The sequence below is a fragment of the Mesoplodon mirus genome (genome assembly GCF_964341445.2).
Source record: "Mesoplodon mirus genome assembly, chromosome: 6".
NCBI classification, from domain to species: Eukaryota; Metazoa; Chordata; class Mammalia; order Artiodactyla; family Ziphiidae; genus Mesoplodon; species Mesoplodon mirus.
The window spans coordinates 72,422,532-72,439,920 of NC_138982.1; the positions used below are offsets into that span (position 1 = coordinate 72,422,532).

At 44.5% G+C, this 17,389-nt stretch overlaps 2 protein-coding genes across 2 annotated transcripts; both read right to left on the reverse strand.

Annotated features, from left to right (window-relative positions):
* Positions 1 to 389: 389 nt before the first annotated feature.
* Positions 390 to 1,172, reverse strand: LOC309805972 (proline-rich protein 23C-like; the record flags this gene model as incomplete). Its single annotated transcript, XM_082624336.1, has 1 exon — positions 390 to 1,172. One exon carries the CDS (start codon positions 1,170 to 1,172, stop codon positions 390 to 392), a length of 783 nt encoding a protein of 260 aa, XP_082480462.1.
* A 13,087-nt stretch (positions 1,173 to 14,259) lies between these two features.
* LOC309806585 (proline-rich protein 23C-like) lies at positions 14,260 to 15,042 on the reverse strand (the record flags this gene model as incomplete). The annotated part of the gene is made up of 1 exon (XM_082625470.1): positions 14,260 to 15,042. The coding sequence occupies one exon, from the start codon at positions 15,040 to 15,042 to the stop codon at positions 14,260 to 14,262; it is 783 nt and encodes a 260-aa protein (XP_082481596.1).
* Between the last annotated feature and the right edge of the window lie 2,347 nt (positions 15,043 to 17,389).

The following is a 17,389-nucleotide window of genomic DNA, read 5'->3' on the forward strand; positions in this document are numbered from 1 at the left end:
AGCAATAGGGTATGGTGCTGGAGAGAGAAGAATTTGAGAGAAAATAACCAATGCAAACGAGCGGGAATGGATAGGCCTGAGAATGATGTTGTAAAGAAGTCCAGACGTCTGAACACACATTGTCCGGTATCCCTGGGCGGATTTTCCATTTCAAAGATGAGGTCTAGAGTCTGCTTTCTTTTCCTGACATCTTCTCCTGCTACTATAGCCAGTCTGGAGGGAAAAAGGAGTTGTTGGCCCACGAGATGCTTAATTTCCAGGTTGTAGGACATTCAGTGTAAAAGACGCCGGGAAATCCATTGGGCCTCCAGGATGGTAGCCAGAATTTGTGTGTGTGTGTGTGTGTGTGTGTGTGTGTGTGTGTGTGTGTGTGTACCCCGCGGTGCAGTTCATTCCGGGAACAGACATCTCTGGGCCTCGCGCTTAGGACGGTAAGGGCGTTGGGGGCGCTCGTGAGGACCCGGACTCAGAGAGGGAGGTAGAGGTTGGAGTGGTGAGTCGAGGGAGAGCTCCCGAAGGTGCAAGTGCAGGTTGTCGTCGTGGTGAGGAGAGCGTTTCTCTGGACTAGGATTGGGCGCCCGAGGACGGGGCTCTGGGACAAAGCCCTGCGCGCTGGGTCCCGACACCCTTGCGGTGGGGCTGCGGAGCTCAGCGACGGAGCCGGCTTCAGCCTCCATCCCAGGCGGCAGGAGCTCGGCGTCTGCTTCCTCCTGGTTGGCCTCTTCTTGGCGGGCGATCTCTGGGACAGCTGCGCAGAAGAATCCCGGCTCCCGGGCCATGTACTCCCCTGGAGCGCTCAGGAAAGCGGCCCGTTGCAGGCCCTGTCCCCACGGGCCTTCCACGCCCCAGCCCAGGAGGGCCTCGGGGACCAGCATGAGCATGTGATCTCCGAGAGACACTTGCAGCACGGACGTGGGCTTGGGCGCCAGCAGCACGTCGACGCCATCTAGGGGCAGGTGCAGGGCACAGCCGGCGGGCAGGACCACTACGGAAGTGAGCGCGTCCGCGGCCGGAGGTCCCGTCAGGTTGTCCAGGCTGGGCGCCGCCTCGGACTCGGACTCGGGGTCCTCGGGCTCCTCCGTTCGGCGGCGCTTGGCGGGGCCGGGTCCTTCGGTCTGCGGTCCCCCCCAGTCCGCAGGGTAGGCACTGGGCCTGCGGGGCCGTTTGCCCATGACCTCGACCGACGGACGGCGCCCCCGGGGCCTGGCAGAGGGCGAGGAGGCGCTCGATCCTGCACGCTGTGACGGGTTTCGACGACGGCTGAGGCAAGCCGGGGCGGGGCGGCGCGATGCGGCGACGGCAGGACGGCGCGATACGGGACGAGTCCTCGGAGCTCCGGGGCCGCCTCCTGCAGTTGGTCCTGCAGTTCAGGTTTCTAGGGGAACGGCGTCTGGCGCGGGGCTGGGCCTGGCGCCTTCGAATCTTCAGCTCGTCACGCCGATTCGTCTACGCAACAGACAGCGAAAGATGTTGCCCGTGAAGCCAGTGGAATCCTAGTCGCAAAATGTCACGCGAAGCCCCGCCCCCTCCAAGGCTCCGCCCCGTAGACCTCGCGGTATCTGTGCTGCCCAATAGCCGGGGCTGTGGTTGGTAGAAAGCTACTGTTAAAGTCCTCCGGGGGCCAGAATACTCGTGTACTTCATTTTTAGAGAAAAAAAGATACCCCGAAAATGGAACTTTAACTATTAGTCACCTTTAAGGTTAATATTTTCCTTTGATTTCAGGCATTCTAGAGAAAAAAACCACTCAAATAGACCACCCCCCTGGCAACATAAAACGGACCTATCTAAACGTTCCATGAAATTCCTTTAATGCTTGTGCTTTCATTTCAGGAGTAAATGGAAAATACTCATATATGTTTAGGTAAAGCTCTGTCTTAATAGTCAAATATTTGTGGCAGTTCCTTCCTGAAGATAAAAGCTGTTATCAAATTAAAACAATCTTAGTATAATTAACTTGTTTTATTCAGTATTTATTATATGCCAACCATTCTACTGAGGTTTAAAAAATGATCTTCATTTATTAAATTAAATTAAATTAATTTATTTATTTATTTATTTGGCGGTACGCGGGCCTCTCACTGTTGTGGCCTCTCCCGTTGCGGAGCACAGGCTCCAGACGCGCTGGCTCAGCGGCCATGGCTCACGGGCCCAGCCCCTCCGCGGCATGCGGGATCTTCCCGGACCGGGACACGAACCCGTGTCCCCTGCGTCGGCAGGCGGACCCTCAACCACTGTGCCACCTGGGAAGCCCTGATCTTTGTTTTGAAAAAATTTTTTATTTTTATGTACTTTTGGCTGCGTTGGGTCTTTGTTGCTGCGTGCGGGCTTTCTCTAGTTGCAGCGAGCGGGGGCTAGTCTTCGCTGCGGTGCACAGGCTTCTCGTTGCGGTGGTTTCTGTTTGTTGCGGAGCACGGGCTCTAGGCACACGGGCTTCTGTAGTTGTGGGACGCAGGCTCAGTAGTCGTGGCTCTTGGGCTCTAGAGTGCAGGCTCAGTAGTTGCGGCACATGGGCTTATTTGCTCCACGGCATGTGGGATCTTCCCGGACCAGGGCTCGAACCCGGCATGCGGATTCTTAACTACTGCGCCGCCAGGACCCTGGTGGCGCAGTAGTTAAGGTATGTACTAAAAGCTGTACACATTTAATGTAAACAACTTGAGTTTGTAGATAAGAATACACTCGTGAAACTATCACCACAATCAAAACCGTAAAAGTTATCTATGACCTGCAAAAGTGTCTTCCTGCCCTCTCTGAAAAAAAAAATGACCTTTTTTACTTTTCACAACACCTGAAGCTCAGAGTGGTCAAGTGAGGTTTCAAAACTTAAATATGTACCACGTTTGTGTTAGATATAGGCATCCAATGCAGACTTCTCTGGTTTTAAATCATGAACTCTTAACTCATACATTTATTGCATACACCTAAGAGTGAATTACTATAATTGGTCCTGTGTGTGTCTTTTCAAGTTAATAGGTAGGGACTTCCCTGGTGACGCAGTGGTTAAGAATCTGCCTGCCAATGCAGGGGACATGGGTTTGATCCCTGATCTGGGAAGACCCCACATGCTGCAGAGCAGCAAAACCCGTGCGCCACAACGGCTGAAGCCCTTGTGCCTAGAGCCTGTGCTCTGCAACAAGAGAAGCCACTGCAATGAGAAGCCCGCGCACTGCAACCAAGAGTAGCCCCTGCTGGCCTCAACTAGAGAAAAGCCAGCATGCAGCACCGAAGACCAGACACAGCCAAAAATAAATAAATAGATAAATAAATAAACAAAGAAATAAATAAATTTTAAAATTATAAAAAAAAGATTCAAAAAATGTTAATAGGTAACGCCTTCCTCTTTTTTTTTCCCCAAAATATTTTTCACAGTTTAAACTCCTGTGAGCGGAGTATGTTTCCATTTCATTACATCCTTGTAAACATTTCTTATTGATAGACTCTTAACTGTTTTCCAACCTGGTGTAGTAAAATGCTATATCATTGTGTTTTCATTTTGCATTTCTGATTGCCAGTCAAGGTGGATCATTTTTTTCACATGCTTATTAGCCAATATTATATTTAATTCTTTGAAATATTCCCATCTTCTTGGTTTTTTTTTACTTAAAAAAATTAGGTTTCAACTTTTCCTCCAACTTTTTGCAGTGCTGGTTCGTTCTTCAAAGACCAACTCTGAGGGCACTTTCTTGAAAAGGGCATTTCTGACCATTTTGTTTGGAATGGTTTCTTCACTTACTCTCTATCTCATCCCTCTCTCTATGGCCTTCATAGTATTACCACATTCTGTAAATAAACAAAATATTGTTTAAAGACATTGGGGTTCAGTCATACTACTACCAGTCACTTATCAAATGTATGTGTAGCAAATGTCTCTATCACAGTCTTTGAAGACTTTCGCCCTTGATTCACTGTAATTCTCACTCATTGCACATCTGCTGTAGTTTGTGGTGAGTTTAATATTGTCATGGATCCCTCCTCCCCCCACATCTTGGCTTCTCAGTTCTCTTCCTCTTCAGTAATTTTGTCCTCCCTCCTACCTCATTGACTCATACTCTTTTACCTTGTCATTATGAAACTTATATGGTAGTCATCAGTTACATCCATTAGACTATAACTTAATTAGTAAATAGTAAACTGTAAACTGCCTTCGCTGGTCAAGCTCACTTTAACTGTTTTTACAAAAACTTGCATATCCCCCAAGCATGATGTAGCCTAAAGAGTAAGCTACAAGGCCTCTTCACGACCCCTATGGATAAGTACCTCTGATGTAAGAGTCTTAAGATGTTTGCCCGAGTTGTTTTTTTGGAACTTGGAGTCAGTTGTCCAGTTTGAACTTCAGCTGGTTAAGACTGGTTGGGACAACCGCCTCTCCCCTCGGGCATGCGAGAGTGTCTGATCGGTGGCCATTTGATGTCAGAGGGCCAAAACCTCCACCCTAAGAATATGCCAATGTCGCCGTTTTCTGAACATGCATCCTCTGAAGAAGCACGTAGCTTAGTTGCACCTGCCGAGAATAACGATACATCTTTTTTTTAAATGTATTTATTTATTTAATTTATTTATTTTTGGCTGCGTTGGGTCTTCGTTGCTGCGTGCGGGCTTTCTCTGTTTGCAGTGAGCGGGGGCTTCTCTTCGTTGCAGTGTGCAGGCCTCTCATTGTGGTGGCTTCTCTTGTTGTGGAACACGGACACTAGGAGTGTGGGCTTCAGCAGTTGTGGCACACGGGCTCAGTAGTTGTGGCACGCAGGCTCTAGAGTGCAGGCTCAGTACTTGTGGCTCAAGGGCTTAGTTGCTCCGAGGCATGTGAGATCCTCCCAGACCAGGGCTCGAACCCATGTCCCCTGCATTGGTAGGCGGATTCTTTTTTTTTTTTTTTTGGTAGGCGGATTCTTAACCACTGTGCCACCAGGGAAGTCCCGACCCGATCTTTTTCTCCTTTCCACTCACCTTTCCCCACACTCCCTGCACCTCAGGCCACCCTAATTCTTTATCCAGTAAATATCCCTAGCCCCTGGCCTTTGGGGAGATGGATTTGAGATTTGTTCTCCTTTCTCCTTGCTTGACTGCCTTGTGAATAAACCCTTTCTCTGCTGCAAACCTCTCTATCTCAGAGTTGGGCTTTCTGTGTGTGAGGCAAATGAACGTGGCTCAGTAACAATTACTCCAAATTGTGACCCCCTCTGTAATCACAATTTAAAAGATTTATTCTCAGAGTAGTGGCTACCTCCTAACTTTCTAGCTTAGCCCTTTACATATCCAAACTCCATCAATGCTTATGCCCTTCTGGAAAAATTCATCTTTTCAGTGAAACTTAAACTATCAGTTCTTCACTTCCCTCCATAACTGGAACTTAAATTCCACGAAGAGTCATTTTAATCATTGCTATATGTATATCTTTTTTAAAAATTATTTTTTATTGAGGTAACATTTGTTTATAACATTATATAAGTTTCATATGGACAACATTATATTTCTACTTCTGTACACACTACAGCATGCTCACCAACAAAGATTTAGTTTGTATAGTCACCACAGAGTTGATCCTCTTTATCCATTTCACCCTTTCCCCTCTGGTAGCCACTACTCTGCTCTCTGTATCTACATGTTTGTTTTTGTTTGGTGTGGTTTGTTCATTTACTTTGTATGTTTTTTTTTAAATTCCATATCTATGTGAAATCATATGGTATTTGGCTTTCTCTAGCTGACTTCTTTCACTTAGCATAATACTCGCAGTGTCCATCCATGCTGTGGCAAATGGCCAGGTTTTATTTTTTTCCTATGGCTGTATCTATATTGTATATATTGTGTTTCACCTCTTCTTTATTCATTTATTGGTTGATGGGCACTGCGGTTGTTGCTATACCTTGACTATTGTAAATAATGCTGCAATGAACATGGGGTGCATAAGTGTTTTCAAGTTAGTGTTTTCATATACTTTGGATAAATACTCAGAAGTGGGATAGCTGGATCATATGGTAGTTCTATTCCTGCATTTCTAAGGAATCTTCATACCGTTCTCCATAGTGGCTGTGCCAGTTTACATTCCCACCGACACCGCAGGAGGGCTCACTTTTCTCCACGTACTCGCCAACACTTTTAATTTCTTGCCTTTTGATAAAAGCCATTCTAACAGGTATGAAGTGATATGTCATTGTCGGTTTTTATTTTAGTTTTTTAAAAATTGAGGTATAATGGAGTTACAGTGTTACGTTTCAGGTGTACAAGATAATGATGAACAATTCCTAAAGATTATACTCCATTTATAGTTATTATAAAATATTGGCTATGGACCCTTGCCTGGCGGTCCAGTGGTTAAGACTCCATGCTTCCACTGCAGGGGCCCCGGGTTCAGTCCCTGTTCAGGGAACTAAGATCCGCGTGTGCTGCGGGGTACGGCCAAAAAATAAATATTGGCTGTATTCCCTGTGTTGTACAATATATCCTTGTAGCTTAATTACTTTAAACATAGTAGTTTATACCTCTTCATCTCTTACCCCATCTTGCCTCTCCCCACTTGTAACCACGAGTTTGTTCTCTATATCTGTGAATCTGTTTCTTTTTCGTTATATTCACTAGTTTGTTTTATTTTCTGGATTCCATGTTTAAGTGATAACATAACAGTATTTGTCTTTCTCTGTCTGACTTATTTCACTATGCATAATACCCTACAAGTCTATCCATGTTGTTGTAAATGACAAAATTTCACTCTTTTTTTATGGCTGAGTATATACATACACACAGACACACACATGCATATATGTATCACATCACATCTTCTTTAGCCGTCCATCTGTTGATGGACACTTAGGTTGTTTCCATATTTTGGCTGTCATAAATAATGCTGCCACGAACATTCAGCTGCATGTATCTTTTCAAAGTAGTGTTTTTGTTTTCTTTGGATGTATACCCAGGAGTGGAATTGCTGTATCCTATGGTAATTCTATTTAGTTTTTTGAGGAACCTCCACACTGTTTTCCACAGTGGCTGCACCAATGCACATTCCCACCAACAGTGTACGGGGGTCCCCTTTATTTCACAACCTAGCCAACATTTGTTATTTGTGGTCGTTTTGATGTTAGGTGTTCTTACAGGTGTGAGGTGGTATCTCATGGTGGTTTGATTTGTATTTCTCTGACGGTTAGTGATGTTGAGCATCTTTTCATGTGCCTGTTGCCCGACTGTTATGTCTTCTTTGGAAAAATGTCTGTTCAGCTCTTCTGCCCATTTTTGTTAATTGATTTTTATTGGAGTGTAGTTGATTTACAATGTTGTGTTAGTTTCAGGTGTACAGCAAAGTGAATCAGTTATACATAGATCCACTGTTTTTTAGATTCTGTTCCCATATACGTTATTACAGAGTATTGAGGAGAGTTGTATAAACTTTTTTTTTACATCTTTATTGGAGTATAATCGCTTTACCATGGTGTGTTAGTTTCTGCCTTATAACACAGTGAATCAGTTATACATATACATATGTTCCCATATCTCTTCCCTCTTGCGTCTCCCTCCCTCCCACCCTCCCTATCCCACCCTTCTAGGTGGTCACAAAGCACTGAGCTGATCTCCCTGTGCTATGCGGCTGCTTCCCAGTAGCTATCTGTTTTACATTTGGTAGTGTATATATGTCCATGCCTCTCTCTCGCTTTGTCAGAGCTTACCCTTGCCCCTCCCCATATCCTCAAGTTCGTTCTCTAGTAGGTCTGTGTCTTTATTCCTGTCTTACCCCTAGGTTCTTCATGACATTTTTTCCCTTAAATTCCATATCTATGTGTTAGCATACGGTATTTGTCTTTCTCTTTCTGACTGACTTCACTCTGTATGACAGACTCTAGGTCCATCCACCTCATTACACATAGCTCAATTTCGTTTCTTTTTATGGCTGAGTAATATTCCATTGTATATCTGTGCCACATCTTCTTTATCCATTCATCCAATGATGGACACTTAGGTTGTTTCCAGCTCCGGGCTACTGTGAATAGAGCTGCAATGAACATTTTGGTACATGACTCTTTTTGAATTATGGTTTTCTCAGGGTATATGCCCAGTAGTGGGATTGCTGGGTCACATGGTAGTTCTATTTGTAGTTTTTTAAGGAACCTCCATACTGTTCCCCATAGTGGCTGTACCAATTCACATTCCCACCAGCAGTGCAAGAGTGTTCCCTTTTCTCCACACCCTCTCCAGCATTTATTGTTTCTAGACTTTTAGATGATGGCCATTCTGACTGGTGTGAGATGATATCTCATTGTAGTTTTGACTTGCATTTCTCTAATGGTTAATGATGTTGAGCGTTCTTTCATGTGTTTGTTGGGAGTCTGTATATCTTCTTTGGAGAAATGTCTATTTAGGTCTTCTGCCCATTTTTGGATTGGGTTGTTTGTTTGTTTGCTACTGAGCTGCATGAGCTGCTTATAAATTTTGGAGATTAATCCTTTGTCAGTTGCTTCATTTGGAAATATTTTGTCCCATTCCGAGGGTTGTCTTTGGTCTTGCTTATGGTTTCCTTTGCTGTGCAAAAGCTTTGAAGTTTCATTAGGTCCCATTTGTTTATCTTTGTTTTTTATTTCCATTTCTCTAGGAGGTGGGTCCAAAAGGATCTTGTTGTGATTTATGTCATAGAGTGTTCTGCCTATGTTTTCCTCTAAGAGTTTGATAGTTTCTGGCGTTACATTTAGGTCTTTAATCCATTTTGAGCTTATTTTTGTGTATGGTGTTCGGGAGTGATCTAATCTCATACTTTTACATGTACCTGTCCAGTTTTCCCAGCACCACTTATTGAAGAGGCTGTCCTTTCTCCACTGTACATTCCTGCCTCCTTTATCAAAGATAAGGTGACCATATGTGCGTGGGTTTATCTCTGGGCTTTCTATCCTGTTCCTTCTGCCCGTTTTTCAATCAGGTGGTTTGCTTTTTCCTATTGAGTTGTATGAGCTGTTTATATATTTTGGATATTAACCTCTTATTGGTCATCTCATTCCCAAATATTTTCCCCCATTCAGTAGGTTGTCTTTTCATTTTGTTGATGGTTTCCTTTGCTGTGTGAAAACTATTAGGTTTAATTAGGTCCCATTTGTTTATTTTGGCTTTTGTTTCCTTTGCCTTAGGAGACAGATTAAAAAAATATACAGTAAAGATAGAAAATCAACCATGTACAAAGCTAGTAGGAAGGTTAAAAGCCAAAAGTAGTAATATCATCTGTATCTACAGTAAGCAGTTTGGGGATACACAAAATACTTAGATGTAAAATATGATGTCAAACACAGTAATCATAAGGGGAGGAGAGTACAATTGTAGGGTTGTTAAATGCATTTGAGATTTGAGATCAGCAACTTAAAACAATCACATATAACAAGATATCACTGTATATAAACTTCATGATAGACACAAACAGAAAAATCTATAATAGATGCACACAGAAAAAAGAGGCAAGGATTTGAACATGACATTAAAGATAGTCATCAAATCACAAGACAAAAGAATGAAAGAAGAAGAAAGGAGGAAAAAAGCACTACAAAACAATGTCAAAACAATTAATAAAATGGCAATAAGACCATACACATCAATAATTATTCAAAGTAAATGGACTAAATGCTCCAATCAAAAGACATAGGGCGATAGATAAATGAGGACCTACTGTATGGCACAGGGAACTCTATTCAATATTTTGTATATAATAACTTATAATGGAAAAGAATCTGAAAAAGAATATATACATATATAGATCGCTTTGCTGTACACCTGAAACTAATACAACATTGTAAATCAACTATACTTCAATAAAAAGTTGTTTGTTTTGAAAAAAAAAAAAAGAGTGGCCGAATGGATACAAAAACAAGACCCATATATATGCTGCCTACAAGAGACTCACTTCGGAGCTAAAGACACACATAGACTGAAAGTGAGGGGATGGAAAAAGATACTCCATGCAAATGGAAATAAAAAGAAAGCTGGGGAGCAATACTTACATGAGACATAGACTTTAAGAGAAATAGACTTTTGTGGTTTGGATTTGCATTTCTCTAATAATTTGTGACGTTGAACATCTTTTCATGTGTCTATTGGCCATCTATGTCTTCTTTGGAAAGTGTCCTATACCCATTTGGGGGTTGTTTTATTTTTGTTGTTGTTGTTGTGAGTTCTTTCTATATTTTGGATGTTCACCCCTGACTGGATATATGATTTGCAAGTATCTTCTTCCATTAGGTAGGTTCCCTGTTCATTTTGTTGCTGGTTTCCTTTACTGTGCAGAAACTTCTTAGTTTGATGTAATCCTATTTGTTTACTTTTGCTTGTGTTTCCCTTGCCTGAGGAGACAAATAAGTGGAAAAGTGTTCTGTGCTCATGGATTGGAAGAAATAACATCGTTCAAATGTCTCTATTACCTAAAGCAATCTTCAGATTCAATGCAATCTCTATCAAAGTCCCAAGGATATTTTTCGCAAAAATAGAATAAAAAAGTCTTAGATTTACATGAAACCATAAGAGACCCTGAACAGCCAAAGCAATCCTGATAAAAAGAACAGAGTTGGAGGTATCACACTCTCTGATTTAAAACTATATTATAAAGCTACAATAATCAAAACAGCATTATATTTGCAGAAAAGCAGATACATAGGTCAATGGAACATAACTGAGAACCTGGGAGTAAACCCATACATATATGGATAATGAATTCATGGCAAGGAAGCAAAGAGCGTACAATGGAAAAGGACAGTCTCTTCAATAAATGGTGACGGGGGAACTTCCCTGGTGGTGCAGTGGTTAAAACTCCGTCTGCCAATGCAGGGGGACACGGGTTCGATTCCTGGTCTGGCAAGATCCCACACGCCACGGAGCAACTAAGCCCGTGCGCCACAACTACTGAGCCTGTGCCCTAGAGCCCGCGAGCCACAACTACTGAGCCCCTGTGCCACAACTACCAAAGCCCGTGTGCCTAGAGCCTGTGCTCCGCAACAAGAGAAGCCACTGCAATGAGAAGCCCATGCACTGCAACGAAGACCCAACGCAGCCAAAAATAAATAAATAAATAAATTTAGATTAAAAAATGGTGTTGGGAAAACTGGACAGCCACATGCTAAGAAAAAAAAAAAGAAACTAGACCACTATCTCACACCACACACAAAAGTCATCTCAATGCATTAAAGACTTTAGTGTAGGGCTTCCCTGGTGGCGCAGTGGTTGAGAGTCCGCCTGCCGATGCAGGGGACACGGGTTCGTGCCCCGGTCCGGGAAGATCCCACATGCCACGGAGCGGCTGGGCCCGTGAGCCATGGCTGCTGAGCCTGCGCATCCGGAGCCTGTGCTCCGCCACGGGAGAGGCCACAACAGTGAGAGGCCCGCATACCGCAAAAAAAAAAAAAAAAAGAAATGGGCAGAAGACCTAAATAGACATTTCTCCAAAGAAGACATACGGAAGGCCAAAAAGCACATGAAAATATGCTCAACATCACTAATTACTAGACAAATGCAAATCAAAACTACAATGAGGTATCACGTCACACTGGTCAGCATGAGCATCATTAAAAAGTCCACATATAATAAGTGCTGGAGAGGGTGTGGAGAAAAGGGAACTCTCCTACAGTGTTGAAGGGAATGTAAATTGGTGCAGCCATTATGGAGAACAGCATGGAGATTCCTTAAGAAACTAAAAAGGGTTGCTATATGGTCCAGCAGTCCCACTCCTGGGCAAATATCCCGAGAAAACTCTAATTTGAAAAGATACATGCACCCCAATGTTCATAGTAGCACTATTTAAAATAGCCAACTGGCGACTTCCTTGGTGGCGCAGTGGTTAAGAATCTGCCTGCCAGTGCAGGGGACACAGGTTTGAGCCCTGGGCTGGGAAGACCCCACATGCCACCAAGCAACTAAGCCCGTGTGCCACAACTACTGAAGCCCGCTAGCCTAGAGCCCACGAGCCACAGCTACTGAGCCCACATGCCACAATTACTGAGGCCCGCGTGCCTAGAGCCCGTGCTCTGCAACAAGAGAAGCCACCGTAATGAGAAGCCTGCACACTGCAACGAAGAGTAGCCCCCGCTCGCTGCAACTACAGAAAGCCCACGTGCAGCAACAAAACCCAACACAGCCAAAAATTAAATAAATAAATAAATGAATGAAAAAAAAACCCCAAGACATGGAAGCAACCTAAATGTCTATCTACAGATGAATGGATAAAAAGATGTGGCATACCTATACAATGGAATACTACTCAGCCATAAATGAGAATGAGATGATGCCATTTGTAGCAACATGGATGTACCTAGAGATTATCATACTAAGTGAAGTAAGTCAAAGAAAGATAAATATCATATGATATCACTTATATGTGGAATCTAAAATATGACACAAATGAAGTTATTTACAAAACAGAAATAGACTCACAGACATAGAAAACAACCTTATGTTTACCAAAGGGGAAAGAGGGTGGGGGAGAGATAAATTAGGAGTTTGGGATTAGCAGATATAAAACTATCATGTATTCAGTGTAAAACAGATAAACAACAAGGTCCTACTGTATAGCACAGGGAACTATATTCAATATCCTGTAATAAACCATAACCATGTAAAAGAATATGGAAAAAATATGTAACTTTGCTGTACACCACAAAGTAACACACCAATGTAAATCAACTATACTTCAATTAAAAAATAAAATAAAATTTAAAAATGTGCTAATGAACAGCTGAGTCAAATATAAAAGGAACAACAACTTGATTGGCAGAGACCTCTTGCCTGCAACAACAATAAAAAATGGCAGAACAATGGAGTAATGTCTTTAAAGTACTTAAATAACACTTTAGAATTAGGAATGAATACATAATAAAAGTTTTCAGATATACAAGACTATGAGAGTGTACTACACAAAACATGTTGAGATTTACAAAACCAAGATAATTTACTACACATAGGGTATAGTGGAAAGAACTATTAAAGTATATTCTTCAGCAAGAAGAAAATTGAGGCTAGACTTTGAGAGTGGAATATAAGAATAAAAAGGTAGAGAGGAAATGGTGAAGCATGTTGGTGAATATAAATAGTATTGATGTTTAAAAAAACTGAAACCATCTTGTTTTCAGCTTTACCTGTAGATTTTATTTCTTTTGTAAAAATGTGAAAGAAATATGGTAATTAATTAATGTTTTATTTTTTTTAATTTTTATTTATTTATTTTTGGCTGCGTTGAGTCTTCGTTGCTGCGCACGGGCTTTCTCTAGTTGCGGTGAGCGGGGGCTACTCTTCGTTGAGGTGCACGGGCTTCTCACTGCAGTGGCTTCTCTGGTGGCGAAGCATGGGCTGTAGGTGCGTGGGCTTCAGCTGTGGCTCATGGGCTTAGTTGCTCCACGGCATGTGGGATCTTCCCAGACCAGGGCTCGAACCCATGTCCCCTGCATTAGCAGGCAGATTCTTAACCACTGCGCCACCAGGGAGGCCCCTAAATTAATGTTTTAAGAGTTAGAGGTTTGATTTACAAAAGAAAAAACTCGGGGTAGAATGTCAAAGGTATGAATAATGTGGAATAGCAGGAATGCAAACATTTTACATCAGTCTCTGAGTCAAAATAACCGGAGGAAGAGATTTAAAAAGGAAATGCATATCCTAATACATGCTGAAAACATCTGATAAAATCCAGCATTTATTCATAATGAAAAGTGAACTTGACTGGAAGAGAACTTCCTCAGGTTAAGAGGAAGCTATGAACAAACATCATACAATTATGTATAGTAACCATCATACTATTTTGCAACTTTCCAGGAGAGCAGCTCAAAACACCAAGAAAGAGAAAAGCCATGGCTAAAAATCTTCATAAATGCATGGGAAAACATATAACATGAGAAATCCAGTTATTTATTGGTTTGGGGAGAAATAGGGTAGCAATAGGGTATGGTGCTGGAGAGAGAAGAATTTGAGAGAAAATAACCAATGCAAACGAGCGGGAATGGATAGGCCTGAGAATGATGTTGTAAAGAAGTCCAGACGTCTGAACACACATTGTCCGGTATCCCTGGGCGGATTTTCCATTTCAAAGATGAGGTCTAGAGTCTGCTTTCTTTTCCTGACATCTTCTCCTGCTACTATAGCCAGTCTGGAGGGAAAAAGGAGTTGTTGGCCCACGAGATGCTTAATTTCCAGGTTGTAGGACATTCAGTGTAAAAGACGCCGGGAAATCCATTGGGCCTCCAGGATGGTAGCCAGAATTTGTGTGTGTGTGTGTGTGTGTGTGTGTGTGTGTGTGTGTGTGTGTACCCCGCGGTGCAGTTCATTCCGGGAACAGACATCTCTGGGCCTCGCGCTTAGGACGGTAAGGGCGTTGGGGGCGCTCGTGAGGACCCGGACTCAGAGAGGGAGGTAGAGGTTGGAGTGGTGAGTCGAGGGAGAGCTCCCGAAGGTGCAAGTGCAGGTTGTCGTCGTGGTGAGGAGAGCGTTTCTCTGGACTAGGATTGGGCGCCCGAGGACGGGGCTCTGGGACAAAGCCCTGCGCGCTGGGTCCCGACACCCTTGCGGTGGGGCTGCGGAGCTCAGCGACGGAGCCGGCTTCAGCCTCCATCCCAGGCGGCAGGAGCTCGGCGTCTGCTTCCTCCTGGTTGGCCTCTTCTTGGCGGGCGATCTCTGGGACAGCTGCGCAGAAGAATCCCGGCTCCCGGGCCATGTACTCCCCTGGAGCGCTCAGGAAAGCGGCCCGTTGCAGGCCCTGTCCCCACGGGCCTTCCACGCCCCAGCCCAGGAGGGCCTCGGGGACCAGCATGAGCATGTGATCTCCGAGAGACACTTGCAGCACGGACGTGGGCTTGGGCGCCAGCAGCACGTCGACGCCATCTAGGGGCAGGTGCAGGGCACAGCCGGCGGGCAGGACCACTACGGAAGTGAGCGCGTCCGCGGCCGGAGGTCCCGTCAGGTTGTCCAGGCTGGGCGCCGCCTCGGACTCGGACTCGGGGTCCTCGGGCTCCTCCGTTCGGCGGCGCTTGGCGGGGCCGGGTCCTTCGGTCTGCGGTCCCCCCCAGTCCGCAGGGTAGGCACTGGGCCTGCGGGGCCGTTTGCCCATGACCTCGACCGACGGACGGCGCCCCCGGGGCCTGGCAGAGGGCGAGGAGGCGCTCGATCCTGCACGCTGTGACGGGTTTCGACGACGGCTGAGGCAAGCCGGGGCGGGGCGGCGCGATGCGGCGACGGCAGGACGGCGCGATACGGGACGAGTCCTCGGAGCTCCGGGGCCGCCTCCTGCAGTTGGTCCTGCAGTTCAGGTTTCTAGGGGAACGGCGTCTGGCGCGGGGCTGGGCCTGGCGCCTTCGAATCTTCAGCTCGTCACGCCGATTCGTCTACGCAACAGACAGCGAAAGATGTTGCCCGTGAAGCCAGTGGAATCCTAGTCGCAAAATGTCACGCGAAGCCCCGCCCCCTCCAAGGCTCCGCCCCGTAGACCTCGCGGTATCTGTGCTGCCCAATAGCCGGGGCTGTGGTTGGTAGAAAGCTACTGTTAAAGTCCTCCGGGGGCCAGAATACTCGTGTACTTCATTTTTAGAGAAAAAAAGATACCCCGAAAATGGAACTTTAACTATTAGTCACCTTTAAGGTTAATATTTTCCTTTGATTTCAGGCATTCTAGAGAAAAAAACCACTCAAATAGACCACCCCCCTGGCAACATAAAACGGACCTATCTAAACGTTCCATGAAATTCCTTTAATGCTTGTGCTTTCATTTCAGGAGTAAATGGAAAATACTCATATATGTTTAGGTAAAGCTCTGTCTTAATAGTCAAATATTTGTGGCAGTTCCTTCCTGAAGATAAAAGCTGTTATCAAATTAAAACAATCTTAGTATAATTAACTTGTTTTATTCAGTATTTATTATATGCCAACCATTCTACTGAGGTTTAAAAAATGATCTTCATTTATTAAATTAAATTAAATTTATTTATTTATTTATTTATTTGGCGGTACGCGGGCCTCTCACTGTTGTGGCCTCTCCCGTTGCGGAGCACAGGCTCCAGACGCGCTGGCTCAGCGGCCATGGCTCACGGGCCCAGCCCCTCCGCGGCATGCGGGATCTTCCCGGACCGGGACACGAACCCGTGTCCCCTGCGTCGGCAGGCGGACCCTCAACCACTGTGCCACCTGGGAAGCCCTGATCTTTGTTTTGAAAAAATTTTTTATTTTTATGTACTTTTGGCTGCGTTGGGTCTTTGTTGCTGCGTGCGGGCTTTCTCTAGTTGCAGCGAGCGGGGGCTAGTCTTCGCTGCGGTGCACAGGCTTCTCGTTGCGGTGGCTTCTGTTTGTTGCGGAGCACGGGCTCTAGGCACACGGGCTTCTGTAGTTGTGGGACGCAGGCTCAGTAGTCGTGGCTCTTGGGCTCTAGAGTGCAGGCTCAGTAGTTGCGGCACATGGGCTTATTTGCTCCACGGCATGTGGGATCTTCCCGGACCAGGGCTCGAACCCGGCATGCGGATTCTTAACTACTGCGCCGCCAGGACCCTGGTGGCGCAGTAGTTAAGGTATGTACTAAAAGCTGTACACATTTAATGTAAACAACTTGAGTTTGTAGATAAGAATACACTCGTGAAACTATCACCACAATCAAAACCGTAAAAGTTATCTATGACCTGCAAAAGTGTCTTCCTGCCCTCTCTGAAAAAAAAAATGACCTTTTTTACTTTTCACAACACCTGAAGCTCAGAGTGGTCAAGTGAGGTTTCAAAACTTAAATATGTACCACGTTTGTGTTAGATATAGGCATCCAATGCAGACTTCTCTGGTTTTAAATCATGAACTCTTAACTCATACATTTATTGCATACACCTAAGAGTGAATTACTATAATTGGTCCTGTGTGTGTCTTTTCAAGTTAATAGGTAGGGACTTCCCTGGTGACGCAGTGGTTAAGAATCTGCCTGCCAATGCAGGGGACATGGGTTTGATCCCTGATCTGGGAAGACCCCACATGCTGCAGAGCAGCAAAACCCGTGCGCCACAACGGCTGAAGCCCTTGTGCCTAGAGCCTGTGCTCTGCAACAAGAGAAGCCACTGCAATGAGAAGCCCGCGCACTGCAACCAAGAGTAGCCCCTGCTGGCCTCAACTAGAGAAAAGCCAGCATGCAGCACCGAAGACCAGACACAGCCAAAAATAAATAAATAGATAAATAAATAAACAAAGAAATAAATAAATTTTAAAATTATAAAAAAAAGATTCAAAAAATGTTAATAGGTAACGCCTTCCTCTTTTTTTTTCCCCAAAATATTTTTCACAGTTTAAACTCCTGTGAGCGGAGTATGTTTCCATTTCATTACATCCTTGTAAACATTTCTTATTGATAGACTCTTAACTGTTTTCCAACCTGGTGTAGTAAAATGCTATATCATTGTGTTTTCATTTTGCATTTCTGATTGCCAGTCAAG